The 16,916-nt window shown below is 43.0% G+C and overlaps 2 protein-coding genes across 2 annotated transcripts; both read left to right on the top strand.

Moving 5' to 3' along the window:
* The first annotated feature begins 2,392 nt into the window (after nt 1–2,392).
* On the top strand, nt 2,393–10,602 carry LOC148853311 (putative 3-beta-hydroxysteroid-Delta(8),Delta(7)-isomerase). The gene is made up of 4 exons (XM_088983308.1): nt 2,393–4,180; nt 8,689–8,835; nt 8,956–9,064; nt 10,065–10,602. Exons 1-4 carry the CDS (start codon nt 4,027–4,029, stop codon nt 10,327–10,329), a joined length of 675 nt encoding a protein of 224 aa, XP_088839434.1. The 5' UTR covers nt 2,393–4,026; the 3' UTR covers nt 10,330–10,602.
* Nucleotides 10,603–12,232: 1,630 nt separating this feature from the next.
* Nucleotides 12,233–14,054, top strand: LOC148853310 (protein SRC2 homolog). The gene has a single exon (XM_088983307.1). The coding sequence runs from the start codon at nt 12,991–12,993 to the stop codon at nt 13,852–13,854; it is 864 nt and encodes a 287-aa protein (XP_088839433.1). The 5' UTR covers nt 12,233–12,990; the 3' UTR covers nt 13,855–14,054.
* Nucleotides 14,055–16,916: the final 2,862 nt, after the last annotated feature.

Here is a 16,916-nt window from a genome sequence, read left to right as displayed (position 1 = left end):
TGAATTGAAAGTAAGGTTGGTAGAGCTACTTAGTCCGTTAGTTCCCTACATAGTTTCTGAGTTCATAAAAAATGTAAACTATAAAGCGATAGCTTCAACTTCTAAAAAGTGAGGACTTAGTTTTGGCAAGATGAGAACTTAGCTTTGGTATGATGAGAACTTAGCTTTTTGTAGCGGGTTCCCACGGACGGCGCCAATTGATGTAACCGTTTTTGGCCACGTGCCAATGTTTTGTGATGTAAAACTTTTTGGAAAAGTACCTCGTTATTCGACCCGGTGGTGGCGTGCCTTAGTGACGAGCTACTTGGTGGCGAACTGCTTGGTGGCGAACTGCTTGGTAGCGAACTGCCTGGTGATGAACTCCCTGGTGGCGAACTGCCTGGGGGCGAATTGCCTTGGTGGCGAACTGCCTGGGGGTGAACTGCCTGGTGGCAAACTCCCTGGTGACGAACTGCCTGGTGGCGAACTGCCTTGGTGGTGAACTGTCTGGGGGCGAACTGCCTGGGGGCGCACTGCCTTGGTGGCGAACTGCCTGGAGGTGAACTGCTTGGGGGCGAACTACTTGGGGGCGAACTGCCTTGGTGGTGAACTGCCTTGGGGCGAACTGCCTTGGTGGCGAACTACTTGGGGGCGAACTGCCTTGGTGGCGAACTGTCTGGGGGCGCACTGCCTTGGTGGCGAACTGCCTGGGGGCGAATTGCCTGGTGGCGAACTCCCTGGTGGCGAACTACTTGGGGGCGAACTGCCTTGGTGGCGAACTACCTTGGGGCGAACTGCCTTGGTGGTGAACTGTCTGGGGGCGAACTGCCTTGGGGCGAACTGCCTTGGTGGCGAACTGCCTGGGGCGAACTGTCTGGAGGCGAACTGCCTGGGGGCAAATTGCCTGATGGCAAACTCCCTGGTGGCGAACTACTTGGGGGCGAACTGCCTGGGGGCGAACTGCCTGGTGACGAACTGCCTAGGGGCGAACTGCCTGGCGAACTCCCTACTAGTCGGTCGATGCCTTAGAGAATGTTGGAGCTCCCTGGTGCGGCGCAATCCGACTGCCCTCAGCATGAGGTGGTCTTCTTTCCTTTGTAGGTTGCGGGAGATGAGGGACCTACGAGAACTTCATCTTTTCCTCCTCTTTGTAGGTGGCGGGAGCTGAGAGACCTACGAGAACTCCATCTTTTCCTCCTCTTTGTAGGTGGCGGGAACTAAGGGACCTCCGAGAACTCCATCTTTTCCTCCTCCCTGTAGGTGGCGGGAGTTGAGGGACCTGCAAGAACTCCATTTCTTCCTCCTCCTTGTAGGTGGGGGGAGCTGACGGACTTTGAAGGACCTGCGAGAACTGAATCTGAGGTCCCGGGGGTACTTTCCCGGTCGGGGCTCTCCGATGCTTAAGTTAGCACTCTTATCGTAGAGAGCTTTGAAGATAATATGAGAGAGCTAGAGAGCAGGGTTACTTCCCTTTCTTTTCGATCCCTTCCCCTTTGGGGGGTGAGGTCTTTATATACCGGAGTCCTCGCGGGTTAGGTGGGTGAAAGGCCTCCAAACGGTAAGACTCGTCGCATCCTGTCAGAACCGGGGTACGGTGGTGAACTCCTCGAGGTCGTCAGGCTGGCGCTTGTGTTAGGCGGCTAGGTCGGCGCCTAGGCCGGGTTGTCAGAGGGGTGCCTACGTCAGTTGGCGGGTCAGTGTTTAGGCCAGGTCGTCAGGTCGGCACCTGTGTCAGTCGGCGGGATAGTGTCTAGATCAGGTCATCCAGCTGGTGCTTGTGTCAGTGGGCGGGTCAGTGTCTAGATCAGGTCGTCAAGCTGGCGCCTGTGTCAGTCGGTGGGTCAGTGTCTAGATCTGGTCGTCAAGCTGGCGCCTTGGTCGGATCATGCGCTAGGCTGGTCCAGGTCGGCCAGGTCGCGCAGGCCGTGCGTAGGTCGCGCCAGTTCGACCCGACAGGTGCCCAGGTGGGTCACCAACTTCGTAAGTTTGTTGGCTGGGTGTTTTACTAGTTGTCACGGGGTGCCACTTGTCACAATTTTACTGGTGGGCCAAATCTGCCCTCATCAGAACCCCATGGAGACTTCAAATGAAGGATCACCTACAAGGAAAGGTTGCTTAATGTCACACCTTTTGGGAAGCCAATCAAGAATGATTAGTGTATGGGGCTCTCTCATTGGATTCCTAACTATTGAATTTAACATCAATCCACGATCAGTATTCATTCCACCCTTATAGTGGAGCTAAGATTACCATGGGTGGACTAAATGGATAAAACACTTTTTTTTGGTAAATTTCTTAAATTATTCTTATGATTTAATTAATTAACTAACTATACCCCTAATTATTGTCTTACACTACCCCTATTCTTCCGTTACCATGGCCTTTAAATCTAACAGAAGAGAAGGAAATGTTTGTTTTGCCCTTAAGTCATTCTCTCTCCCTTTCTCTTCCTCTTCGCATCCGGTTGAAACGATAACCCTACTGAAGAATTGTTCATATTCTTCGACCCTTCGACACGACAGTTTCCCCCAAAACCATTGATGAAGAGATGACAAAAGCGTTGGTTGCTTATCTGCAAAACCAACAACTTCGAAAGTTGGATTTTCAGCTGATATTAGCTGGTTTGAAAACCTCACTCCTCCAACCATTGACATCTCTCTAAGATGGGCAAGCTTCGGTTACCAGCAAAATAGAGCCCCAAACCTTGAAATAAATAACTAGAATAGAGACAAAAAGATACGAGGAGGAGAAGAAGAAAGTCTTGAAAGTCATAAAAACTTTTTTCTGGAAGTGGCAGGAAGAAGCAGTGGACCAGGAAGGCAGAGACACTCGCGTCCTCCACCATTGAGAAGGCAAAGGGATGGATCCTAGTTCGATGATGGTAGCGATTCGAAGGATGATGACGATTTAGACAATGATGATCCATGCTACTTAGGTAGAAAGCCCTATGGATCTCAAGTTCCTCTCAACAAGTTGCAACCAGAGTTCATCATCTCAGAACGATAACGTTTTGTTGTGCACAAGATCTTTGGTTGAAACCTCATCCCCTTCGTATTACCACCGAAATGATATTTCCCCAAAGTTCCCGCCCAAAGAATCGGTTGTCCTCTCAGATCGACCATCTTTGTAACTAGATGATAGTAAGTTCGGCAATCTGGGAGAGGTATCAATGACCACAACGACGATGATATTTCCCCAAAGTTCCCGCCCAAAGAATTGGTTGTCCTCTCAGATCGACCATCTTTGTAACTAGATGATAGTAAGTTCGGCAATCTGGGAGAGGTATCAATGACCACAACGACGATTTTAGCTACGTCTCCGACGTGCCATCCACCTTACCCGTCGTACTCAAGAGCACGGCTTATTCGGGGAGCAGTAGCAGAAGCGCTGATGAGGCAATGTATCCTAAATTAGAGAAGCGACGGATTTGGTAACAGCCAAAGTTCTCTCTTTGTGTCATCTTTCTTTCCACCAATCTTTTGAATCAATGTCATAGCCATCATCACTAAACAACTTGTTAAGTTTTATTTTGAAAATGTGAAGAATAATAGAGGGTAGAGTTGACCAAAAGGATAATATTAGGTTTTCAAAAAAATTATATTCATAACACATGTCTACAGGTTTTAACGGAACGTTAACAAATGTTAATAACAAGGGTAAAACTAGTCAATTATAAAAAATAGTAAGAGTGACTTAAGAAAATAATTAAACAGTAAAAATGCAGTTTGTCAATTAGCGAAGCAGTAGGAATGGTTTAAAAAATTTACTTTTTTTTTTTTATCTTCTTTGCCCTTTTCTCTTTCTTTTATTTTTATATGTTGTTTTGCCGATTTGTGGGGTCGGGCTACCTCCGTCTGTAGCCCCTTGTGACCCCAATTGTAATGTTAATTAACATTGTAACCCCACATCCAACGATGGTTGTTTAATCGATGATCGTCGAGATAAACTCATAAAAGCCTGCAAAAGCTAAAGTTCTTTCCCCGCAACTGCTGCCTTAGAAAGGAACCCTATTTGCACTCTCGAGATCCCTATTTCGATAGAGAGAAAATGGCGGGACTTGAGTCCTCTAATACTCACCCATACATGCCCAGAGATCTAAATCTCCCGGATTTTGTGCCCGCTTTTCTCCCTCAATCTACCATTATCGGCGTTTATGGCATATCTTCGCTTCTCGTCATCTCTCTGATCTGGATTTTTTCAGGTATCTGTTTCTTCTTCTTCTTCGTCTTCTTCTTCATCAATTGTCGCTTGATGTGTTAATTCAGTTTTCAGCATAAGTTATAAGAATTACTTTTTCATTTTTTTTATTGGATGCACCTCCCCTTTGTTTTCTTAATTAGAAGTATTTTTGGAGGAGAGGCTTGTGTTGTTTAATGATGGACACATCGTGGCTTATTTGTTTGTTTGCTCTCTTCAGCTCCGTTTTGTTTCATCGCAAAATAGGCCAAGTTATCCATCTGTAAAAGTTTCAGTTATATTTTATCTCTTTTTACTCATATAACCTTGTGGCGCATTCAATGAATAAATGGTTCTTCAATGTTTACAGTCTTCTCTGCATCTTAGGATCTGCTTGTGATTTTCATAACATGTTGATGAAGGCCGTTTGATAACTTTTGCTTGTCTTTTATGGCTAACTTCGAGGTTTTAACTGGATAAGTACTCAACTTCTGCCACTCACAACTTCCTTAGTAACTTATTTATATGAGACAAAGCACTAAGTCATTCAGTTCAGCCATTTCAGCCGTTAACAAACTTTCCCAAGTATCACTTTCACCGTTTCACGCAATTCAATACAACATACTGATGGGATGAATATGTGCTTCCCTTTGATGGTTTTATAAGATCACCTACAGTAATCTCCATGGAATGCCCCAGTTTTCAACGCTGCTACTCTTATTCCTAAATTCCGAACCACTGATTACAAGTTGCACTGGTTGAACAATGAAATTTGAATTTTTACTATTACCATCTCTTGCTCAGTGACTTTCAAGTTGTGGCATTAACATTTATTGTTTGATCTAATAATTTTATTAATTTTTTTTCATTTGATTTAATGTGTAGAGTTTTATAAGTAAAAGGGGCAAATTTCTTAAATTACCCATACTGTTTAGTTAATTGACAAACTGTATTCTTACTGATTAACTATTGTTTTAAATCACCCCTACTGTTTCTGACAATTGACTTACTCTATCCCTGCACATGACATAACTGTTAGCGTCCGTTAATGTTCCGTGAAAATCCATATGCACATGACATAGGGTTGCCTGAAATAGGGTTGGTTGCATGACTTAGTGGTCCAAAACACGCCTGAAACCAATGCTTGTCTAAAATAGTGTTCCAACACTTGCCTGAAACTTGCCTAAAATCAGAGCTTGCCTGAAATAGGGTTGGCTGCATGCATCTCAACCAAAATAGAATTATTGTTCGCCAGTGGCGACTTTGACGACACAAACAAATCACACATTCTCTTCACAAAAGCATCTTGGATCGGGCATGGGTAGGGCTTCTTTGGGGAATCTCAAACAGAAGAAGCAGAGATGACGTCCATCCAAACCTTCTCTCTTTCCCCTTCTTCAACCCATAGCGCAGCTCCCCTCTTTTTCCTCCCCTACCATTATTGTTGCATCTACAACAAAACATCATAACCAGGGCTTGCATCATTGGGCAGGGGGGACAGTCGCTACATTTGCGTCATTGGGTGGGGCGACCACTGTAGTTGTGTCATTGGGTTGGGGGATAACAGTCGTCTGCTTGCATGCGAACCATGGGAACATCAGCTGGGTTGCTGATGACGGAAGCTAGTTTGGGCGATTTTAATCCCAACAGAAATGTAGGGGTAAGCAACACAAAAAAAAAAGAAAAGCCGAATCGACTGAAACCAAATAAAAAAATCGGTTAAACGAACTGGTCAGTTTGGTTTCGATTAACCATTTAAAAAAATCGACGATTAACCGAACCGACTGATATATATACAATAATACATATTTATATAATATTATATATATATTATATTATATTTTTTAATTTTCAAAAAAGATCAACAGTCTCAGAGACTTTCAGTTTCAGCCTTTCTCTTTGAACTAATTGAAAGTTTGGCAGCCTGCTAGAGTGCCAGGCTCTAAGACTCAGTCTCTTGACTCTCTTTGAAAATCGAAACATTTCACTTAGTAGAAGTTAGGAAGAAGAAAATCGGTCCTCCCTAGCCGACCCACTTGTATTTATTTCAAATAATAGAGTTACAAGAAAGACCATATTGTCCCTCATGAAAGATGGGACACATAACTTAAACATAAATAAAATAGACCTTTCACTCTCAAACAGATAAACCGGAATGACCAAAATACCCCTAATTCGTGTATTCTAACACTCCCCCTCAAGCTGGAGAGTATATGTCATATGGTCCCAGCTTGTCACAAATATAATCTACTTTGCCCTAAGACAATCCCTTTGTAAAGAGATCTGCCCACTGATTTCCTAAGCTCACATGAGATGTGGTTATCACTCCACTTATCACTTTCTCTCTTACGAAGTGACAATCAACCTCAATATGCTTATTTATCTCATTGAAGATTGGGTTGGAAGAGATGTGAACAGCGGCTTGGTTATCACAATATAGTTTCATGGGTTTATCAACTGAGAACCCCATCTCTTGTAGCAAGTTCTTCAACCATACTAGTTCACATGTGGTATGAGCCATAGCCCTATATTCAACTTCTGCACTACTCCTTGCCACCACTGTTTGTTTCTTGCGCTTCTAAGTTACAAGATTGCCACCAAGGAAGGTACAATACCCTGTAGTTGATCTCCTATCTGATATAGAACCAGCCCAATCAGCATCTGTGTACCCTACTATCTCAAGGGTTCCTCCACTCCAATATAGCAAACCATGACCTGGAGCACCTTTCAGGTACCTAACAATCCTTAGAACTGTTTTCCAATGAGGAATCCGAGGATGTTGCATAAACAGACTCACCATACTCACAACAAATGATATATCTGGTCGGGTAATGGTCAGGTAGTTCCCATGTGTGATTGTGTTGTAGAGTAGAGAGTTCCTCTTCCATGGCTTGTCGCCACTCTGGTGAGGTAAGGGCTTCCTGGACAGTATTGGGAATGGAAATAGATGACAACAATGATATAAAGTTGCGATGAGAAGCAGATAGGTGAGCAGTTGAAACATAGTGTGAAATAGGATGAGAAGTATAAGTGCATTTACCTTTCCGCATGGCAATAGGAAGATCAAGATCCGAGGGAGAAGAAGCAATGGCAGGATCTATCGACGAGGGCTGAATTGGAGGAGGAGCCAATGCTCTTCTGTGGGTATACACTTGTGTGATTGGAGGCCTCTCAGTAGCAACTGGCATGGAAGGGGAATCTGCAACAGGAATGGGAGCCACGGGAAGGGGATCCGCAACCGGGACGGGAAGAGGAACCACAGAGGAAGGAGAAGAAAGCACAACATCTGAGAAGAAGGGAACTGATTCAAAGAAAGAATGTGACATCAAAGCACACAAATGACTTATGGAATTTAGGGTTATAGCACTTATACCCTTTCTGAGTCCTTGAATAGCCAAGAAAGATACACTTAGTAGCTCGTGCATCTAATTTGTCCAAACCAGGCCCCAAGTGTTGAACAAAACAAACACATCCAAAGACTCTTGGGGTGAGAGGAAATGGAGACAATGTGGGAAACAACATCGAGAAGGGGGATTGACTTCCAAGGATGGACATGGGCATCCGATTAATCAGAAAACAGGATGTGAGGACGGCATCACTCCAAAAATGCTTTGGGACATTCATATTGAGCATCAAGGATCGAGCAGTTTCAAGGAGATGTCGATTTTTCCGTTCAGCTACACCGTTCTATTGTGGGGTGTAGGCACAAGAAGTTTGATGAATTATCCCATGGTGCTCTAAGTATTGCTGAAATGATGTTGACCAAAACTTTGTTTTGATGTTCTTCTTTGTTTTTTTCCCTTGTCTTTTGACGACTATCTTATTAAATGACCTTTAATCATATAAGGAAAACTAAAATCTTATAACTCCCCTTAGAAGGCATATAGGTGACCCTGACCCCAAGATATGATTACTTTGAGCCTTGGGTATGCTCCTCCATTAAGTTTCTAAAAGGCAAAGGGAAGGGCTAGGAAATACTGAGGATGTGAGTTTAGGTATTGTAAAATTATTTGACAATTCATTCTTTGACCTTAATGGGGCCCTAGATAGTAGATACTAGAATTGTGAAACTAGATTCTTCTATCCAGTGTGATAAGGCTGATGAGGAAACTGAATATATGTGAATATTGGCCTAGTTTTTTGATTATTGCTCACTTAGTATGGAGTTAGCAGAAAAGTTGGCTATATAAGTATATAATTGTTCTTTATTTTTAGGAGCGGGATGGGTTGTGATTGTCTCAAACAGTTTTGCCAATCATCATTTAGATTGGGTTGTTTTCTTAATTTTTGACACATTGTGGATTTCTGAAGCCTGATCAAATTGTTAATTGGTAATTTTTAGATTGTTACTTAAGGTTTATTTTTTAGGATGAAAATGCATAATTTGGTTTCATAAATCTGTAACTTATTTTGTATTTTCACAACATTTTACCATCCAATTTAATTAACTAGAGTTTTGATGATTAGTTGACAAGTAGAAAAGGTACTATAGTTTGTATGTCTTTTGATTTGTTAAGTTTTTGCTTATGCTAGGTTGGGCACCTAGAATCTCCAAGACTGATAGATTACTCATGTGCTGGTTTGCCTTTACTGGCTTGACACACATTATTCTTGAGGGTTATTTTGCTTTCTCTCCAGAATTCTTCAAAGAGAAGAGTGCCCATTACCTCGCAGAAGTTTGTAAGCTCTTTATCTGCTTTCACGGTTTCACCCGTCATGAGTACTGAGATTTGTCGACAGTCATGTTGCTTCTATTCTATGACCTCTATGATAGATAATGCTTGGAGGAACCCCTTACAGGGAAGGAGTACAGCAAAGGAGATTCAAGATACGCTGCAAGGGATGCTGATGTTGTTGCTGTTGAAGGGATAACTGCAGTTCTAGAGGGTCCAGCAAGTCTTCTAGCTGTGTATGCTTCATACCTAAGTATTAGCAATGATTCTCCAAATAATTTCTATTGCTATTTTTCTGTTAGTCAATTGTCCCGAGCAAGGTTTTAAAAACTGACCCGGAAACGAAACTGTTCAGGCCACCGGTTTTTGCGTCAGTGGTTTGACCGTCCGGGTCAAATGGCTAGAATGGTTTGAACATCTTACCCATTAGATTGGAATATTAGGGTAAGATGCATACTATATAAGAGAAAATAAGGGTTGAAACTTTGAATGAGAGAGATTTGAGACTCTAAGAGAACTGTCGGCTGAACTGAAAGAGTTTAGAAGAGAAGAAGAAGAAGAAAAAGAAGAGGACTTGCAGCGGTGACGACGACAGCAACTTACAGCGGCAACAGTGACGGTGATGGCGAACTACAGCGGCGGCAATGGTGGCAGATCTGAGATTTCTCAGTCTCAGATCTCACTCTCTCACTGTCTTGCGCAGATCTGTCTCACACATCTCAGATCTCTCTCACCTTCTCGCGCGAGAGATACAGATCTGAGATTTCTCAGTTTTTAAAACTTTACAGCAAACCGTTCTCTGGGTCCAACAGTTTAACAGTCAAACTGTCCAGATCAATGGTTTGTTGACTAATTCAACGGTTTTTGACCAAATGCCGGGTTTGGGGTAAAACGGAACCGGTTGCCTGAACAGTTTCCGGTCCGAATGGTCCAACCATCTGGATCAACGATGGTTCGAAAGCATTGGTCCCAAGGTTGCTGCGTGAGGGAAAACTTTGCACACTTTTAGTGTGGGCAGCTGCCTGATGCAGTACCATACCAACATTTTTTTTACCTTTTTTGTGTACTCCTATGATTCTATCTTTCCTTATTTCATTCTTTGTTCTGTTTGAACTACTTTTTCCCTGCTCAGCATTTATTTGGACCATTATATCTAAAGAAACCATATTCAGTCCTTTTTAAATAGTTTTTCCCTTCCACATCCAAGCTGATTCATTTGTTTCTATGACCTGGCAGGTATGCTATAGCAACCAGAAAGCCATATAGCTTTATACTTCAGTTTGCTATCTCTCTGGGGCAGCTGTATGGGACTGCATTGTATTTCTTTACTTCTTACTTGGAAGGAGACAACTTTGCTGCGAGCTCATACTATTACTATGCATACTACGTTGGAGCAAATGCCTCTTGGGTTGTTGTACCTTCCATTATTGTAATCAGGTGCTGGAAGAAGATTGCTGCGGCAACCCAAGTTCAATTCCAGACAAAGAGCAAAACTCTTTGAGGTACAACTTCATAATTTTACATCCCACTGCTTTCTGATTTATGATTTTTGTTGATCCATGTAGAATTAATGCACCTAAGGTGGTAGCATAGCTGCTAAATTTTATTAGTTTTTAATTCCTTCCACTGTTGATTACTTTAAATTAGTCTGATCTTCTAAGTTCCAACTTTGTGGATTATTTTGTTTTTTTTTTTAATTTTTAGCTTTCAAAGGATTTTGACATCAGCAAAAAATTAAAAAAAAAAAAGTGGGCATGTGAATTGCATTTAGCAATAGTGTTTCAAGTGCACTGATTCCTATTTATGAAATTGTTACATGCAATGCGTGTGCATGGAGTATGGATGCATTATTTAAAAATATTTTAATTATTTGTTCAACAATAATTAAACGCCTAAATCATAAACAACTTGGCTATTACTCTCCTGCTAACACAAAAACATGGCTGGCGCATGTCTGGTAATTCAACTTTCATAGTGTTAAAGAGTGATACCGTTTCTGGTATTCGGAGATCCAAAAAATGGCCAAAGTAAGTCAATCCATGGACAATCCGTTCATCAGCTTTTAGAAGCCATTCAAGAATAACAACAGTCAACAGATCCTACAGGCAGCCTCCATTAAATGGAGATTGATTCGATTACAATTTCGAGTCAAGTAAACAGTGTCTAGAGCCTCTGTTAATACTAAAAATTTGATTCGACAGTTTTGAATTCGATTTAGACTAGTTAATTTAGGTAAATACACTAATTCACAAAGATCAATTTCAAATCAAGAAAACAGAGAATAAGATCCTCTATTGTTTTTTTCCCCTCGCAAAGATCAACAATCAAGTGGATGGAACTACGGATATTGCAGTTGTCTAATGGTTGCCGAAGAAAACCGTTTCTATGCCGTTTGGAGCTCATATTCGTGAGAAATAATTTCCATTTAAAAGAAAGAACAAGATTTATTAAAATGATCAGTTTCTGGTATAATTTCTTGTTTGGACAATTGGAGCTCATAGATTTCCCCTCAAATATAAATTCTTTTTTGGACAATTAGATATTGTCCAACTAAGTAGGATTAGACTAGCAACGCTACCTGGCAGGCTGGCAGTCCACCAGAAGTAATTCTTGCATGTGGCAACATGCTTCAAGTATAGAGATCCTATGGGAAGACATGTTAAAAGACGAGATTCATGGGCTCTACGATGTTAACATCACCATTTCTGACCTTTTTTTTTAAACAAAAGACAAAATTCAGTCATAAATGCTCACATTTTATATCGAGAAAACACATACAGCAAGGAAAGTGATAAATATAGAATGGAGATTAATGAATGCCAAAAAGGACACTGACAGCCTACTTCCAATGGAGATCAATCTCAGCAAGCATGAATCCCACGAAGACTGATTCCTACAAAACAAACGGATCAGATTGATTTGGATCCAACAAATTGTTGTCTTTCAGACGTTGAAAATGGAAGAATTGGATAAAAAAAATGTAATCTTCTTTCTATTTTTCTTGATGTCAATGAATTTTATTTTATTTTTTCAGAACAAGATGTTTAGGATACGCTTATAAAAAAGAAAGAAATGTTTGGAAATGAAAAATTGTACCTCAAAAATGAAACAAATAAACATGAATAATTTTATCAATACATGATCCGTATCAGTAGGCAACTCCGTGTCGTCTGATTGCAATTCTGCCACATGCAGGACTCTCAGAATGAGTTTGGATTTAGTACTCACATACCCGCCCTTACATCGTCCTCACAGGCCTGTTTTTTTTATGGCAAGATATTCTTAATACACGGCTGCAAAGAAATGTAAGGAGGGTATTGTAAAAACAAAAAACCAAATCCGATTTTTCTGAAATTGGATGGATTCATAAAATACGCCATATGAAATTGGGATCTCTTCCTCAAACCGACCTCTCAGTTACATCTGATCAATTAGAAAAATCATGAAATGTTTTTGACGTGCGTCCAAGACACTGTGAGGAGCGTTATGTAAGCGCAAACTCACAAGATCTCTTGCCAATAAAATACGTTCAAACAAGTTTTCAACAAAATCTGACACCGTACATTTAGGCCTTCGCCTCACTGAGATTTGCTGTTATACATTTGTTGGAATTTGGAAGGACTTAACGGCTAAACAAATATGTTGGAAAAAGATTGCTGGAAGGAATGAATTTTATCTCAACATGAGACGTAGCTTAGACGGAGCTCCTCACATAGGGCGCCTCACACGCGCCTTACACGCACATTCTACTATGTATTGGGAACATTTTCAGTACTTATACATTATAAGAGATATTTCTAATGTACGGTGGATGTGTATGTGATGCGCCCAATTGTGAGTACAACACATGCTGCTATTGCCATTGCTTGTTTACTGGGAAGGTTAAGTCTCGAGTCAGAGTATGAGTTCTTGTTACTTCGAGTTTCGAGACTTCATTGACGTGACGTGATGAGATGACGATGACGTTCTCTTTTGATTTTGAAGGGGTCAATGGAAATTGTTGATGCGCACTACGCACACCGGGCACGCGTCTTCTTGTTAGTTGTTAAGACGCGGGTGGAAGTATGGAACGGCGTCCAAAGCAAAATTGGATGTTTCCTCCTCAGTCCTCATTTTTTTCCCTTTCATATCTCCGATTTCCAGACATTGAGGTCAGCCGCTAATGGAATCCTGTAACCTCCAACTCAAAGTGGTTTCCTGCAGACATCTGAAGGCCTTCAATTTCTTCCAGAAGCTTTCCGTCTACTCTGTCGTCTCGATCGTCAGCGATGAATCACAGCAAAATCAACCACTTCGGCCGCAGAAGCAGAGAACACCAATCGACAGAAATGGAGACGGAAACCCCGAATGGAATCACGAGATGGAATTCGATCTGAAACATATCTCCTTTCTTGATTGCGATCACGTCTTTATCGATTTTGATTTGCGCTGCGACGGTATCATCTTCGGAGATAAGAGCATCGGAGAGGTTCGTGTCCCGTTCAAACATCTGGTGGATGAGTTTGATGGATCCGTTAGGTTCGCCAGTTATCAGGTCCGGTCTGCCGATGGAAAACCAAATGGAGTTTTGAATTTCTCTTATAAACTGAATGATAAAGGGAAGAAGTATCCGGCAAGCGAGAACGAGAACGGTGGCTTTCCGGTGCCGTCAGTTGAGGCTCACTATCCATCGCCTCACATCAATAACCTCGCACCGGCAATTCATTATCCGTACCCGGACATACATTATGTACCACCGCCGGCAACCGGAATTTATTATCAGGCCCCAGCGGAGGTTTATTATCCGGTCCCAGCACCACCCCCACCACCTCCTCCGGTTGCGCAAGTGGCATATTATCCCCCTCCGCTGCTGACGTCGATGGTATATCCAACGCCACCGGAGTGGAACAGATTGGGATCAGGTTACGGTGGGTACCACTACCAGGTGGCTGTGGGAGGGCAGTCAGGGACGGCCTTTACTGACACGTGGGGAGAGTATTTACGAGACAATGGAGAAAACGCAAGGAAGTTTAGGAATGGTAGGTGAGGAGGTAATTACGCCTGAGCGCTGAGGGACTTGGTTATTGTTATTCCTTCGTAGTTCGTAGCTTTGCTTTGGTTTTATTTTTGTTATTATTATGATTATATACTTTTTTCTTTGTTTCTGATAGATACAGATTTTTTATATGTATGTTAAATTGTTAATGTAGCGATGTTGGGGTTGGAGTTTGGTATAGTTCGTCACAATTCATGTCTTTCATTTGTGTTTGTTGGTTTATTAATGAAATTAAATACACAAACACCTAGAAGGATGGTCAGGTCGAATGGATCGAAGGACAAATTCTTTAACTATATTTTTGGGTTTTAGCTAATTGATTAATTCTATTATTAATGATTATATATTATCTTAGGCTATTTTCAAGGTTTTTAGTAATTGATTAAATTCTCCTTTGTTCAAAGTTCTATAATGAAGGATGTGAAAAAGACTATTTTATCTATTATTCTTATAAAAGTTTTTAAAATTGTTGGGGTCATGGCTGATTTTGCCCAGAGAGACACATGGTCTCATGGTCGCTCAGTCATTGCTCGATTATGTGGGTTTAGGTCGACCATGTTGGCATAGCTCGGCCACATTAGCTCAGCATGGCCACGTCGGCTAAGCTCAGTCACATCAGCATAGTTCAATCAATATATGTTACTATCGTGGTCCCTCACCTTATCCCTACAACCACGCAATGCAGATAAGTTCGACTATGGATAAGGGTGGGAAGACAACTCCGTCGAGGAGTAGGATTTTACCCCAATAACCTCGGCGGAGAGCTCTATCCCAATTATCCCGGAACCCTAATTCGACTAGGAAACAGATCCCTCGACTATAAAAAGGTATTCCATGCTCAAGGTAAGGGATCCCAACTTCTAGCACCCATATTGTTACTTTGCTTGGACCAACACTCTCATTGCTCGGCTCGACCATTCACTGCCCTCTCACTGATTTGAGCGTCGGAGTGTCTACCCGGGGACAATTCCTCGGGCCACTGACTTCTTCTCTTGATCACAGGTTACATAGTGCGGTACCGTCCTTGCAAGCTCGACGCCGCCTAGTCAGCAAGGATTATCTGGTTGCTCTCCTCAATTTGTGCACTACCTCAGATTGAGCTGCATCAGATTGGTGCCGTCTGTGAGAACGCATAAAAAGCATTCCCGAAAACAAAAAAAAAATCCTTTGTCGCACAGCCTAAAAGCCAGTTCGAACAATTAGCAGGTCGTTCCCCAACTTGGGAGAACCAACACCACAACTCCTCTCATCAGAAAGTCCTGCAACCCTCAGTCGTAGTGGACCCAATGCAGTTCTGAGCTATTCTGCACCGCCCAACTAGGTCGTCCCCCCTCACGCCCCGGAAGGACGACCCTCGGACCAAGGACCCTAAAGTGTGTCAATCGGATGTGAGGGGAGTGAGGTCTGAGCGAGAGTGATAGGACACGACCCGAAGGCCCGCCTCTACTGCCCGCTCCTATTAGTAGGATCACCACAGCCAGAAACGCCAGTTAGCTCGGATCCCCACAAAAGAGAGGCTCGGCAAGAGGATGCCTCCCTTCGTGATCTCAGTTGTCGAGTCAAGCTTAGTAAAGGACCACCCTGTGTAACATAAGAAGGAGAAAGCCACCCACACTATGGCCCCAAACGACATAGACGCTGAGATCAAAGACCTCTGACAACGTTTAGAAGAATTGGAACGCACTCAGACCCACAAGAGCGTGATGCCCGTTGTGGACTAGCCGACACGGGCTACCGCGCATATCGCTAAGAAACTGCCCTTCATCTAGGACATCATGGACGAGATGCCCCTTGCTGGATGGCGAGCACCACAGTTTAACAAATACGATGGGAACACAGACCATTTCGACCATGTTGCAGCACTCAAATCTCAAATGATGTTGCACGACGCGTCGGAAGGACTGATGTGCAAAGCCCTTGTAACTACCCTGCAAGGTCCAACTTTGGCATGGTACTCCTCTTTGCCGCCGCACTCCATAATGTCATGAGACCAGCTGGAGACCCAGTTTCTAGCACAGTTTACCGCTAGCCAGAGGCATTGGAAAACTTCGGCTAAACTCATGCAAATCCAATAGAAGAAGGCAGAGTCCCTGAGAGATTACATGGCGAGGTTCAACAAGGAAGCACTCCAAGTCAGGGACTTGAACCAATCAATCGTAGTTATGGCCCTACAGCATGGGCTCCGCCCTTCCTCGTTCAACTTCTCCATCTCCAAAAATCTTCCTCAGATGCTAGTCATGCTAATGAGTCGTATGCAGAAGTATATCAACGCTAAAGAGGCTCAGACGCAGCTCAAAGGTGAAGATGAGAAGCCCGACAAGAAGAGGAGAGATACCGATAAGCGGAAGTCCGAGAGGTTGGAACTACAACGACCAATCGGATACAAGTCCGAGAGGTCAGAACTACAATGACCAATCGGATACAAATTAGATACCAATCAGAATTTCATGCCACTCAATATTCAGCAGTTTGAAATTCCGATACAAATCCGTGACCGTAACTACAATAGGTGGCTCAAGAAGATGAAGACACAAAATAACAAGAGGAATCAAGACAAATACTGTGAGTTCCACAAGGACCAAGACCATGACACGGAAAATTGTTTCAACCTGCGCATCCATATTGAAGATCTGATCAGGTGTGGTTACCTTAACGGCTTCATCGACAGAAGTGAGAAGGTTGACAACCACCACCCCGAGGCCCCCCAACCGGCGTTATCCACGTCATATCAGGAGGAACCGTTGTCGGAGGGGAGAACACCTCAGGTCGGACGAGATATGCTCGACTATGCGAGATCGACGACCGGGGTCACAGGAAGAAGCGCAACACATCTATCACCTTCATCGATGACGACATCCGAGGGGTCTAGACACCGCACGATGACACCTACGTCAGCACGGCCGAAGTAGCTAACTTCAAGTTGCGGCAGATCCTAGTCGACACAGGGAGCTCTGCTGACGTACTGTTCAAAGATTTATTCAAAAAGCTCGGCATCGACAGAATGTGGCTCACGCCGGTCAAATCCCTTGATGGGATTCTCGGGAGAGTCCCTC

Source organism: Nelumbo lutea, chromosome 4 (genome assembly GCF_056320005.1).
Source record: "Nelumbo lutea isolate HS-2025 chromosome 4, American lotus-T2T, whole genome shotgun sequence".
Classification (NCBI taxonomy): Eukaryota; Viridiplantae; Streptophyta; class Magnoliopsida; order Proteales; family Nelumbonaceae; genus Nelumbo; species Nelumbo lutea.
The sequence above is the reverse complement of the archived record's forward strand: the minus strand, read 5'-3'. Positions and strand labels throughout refer to the sequence as shown.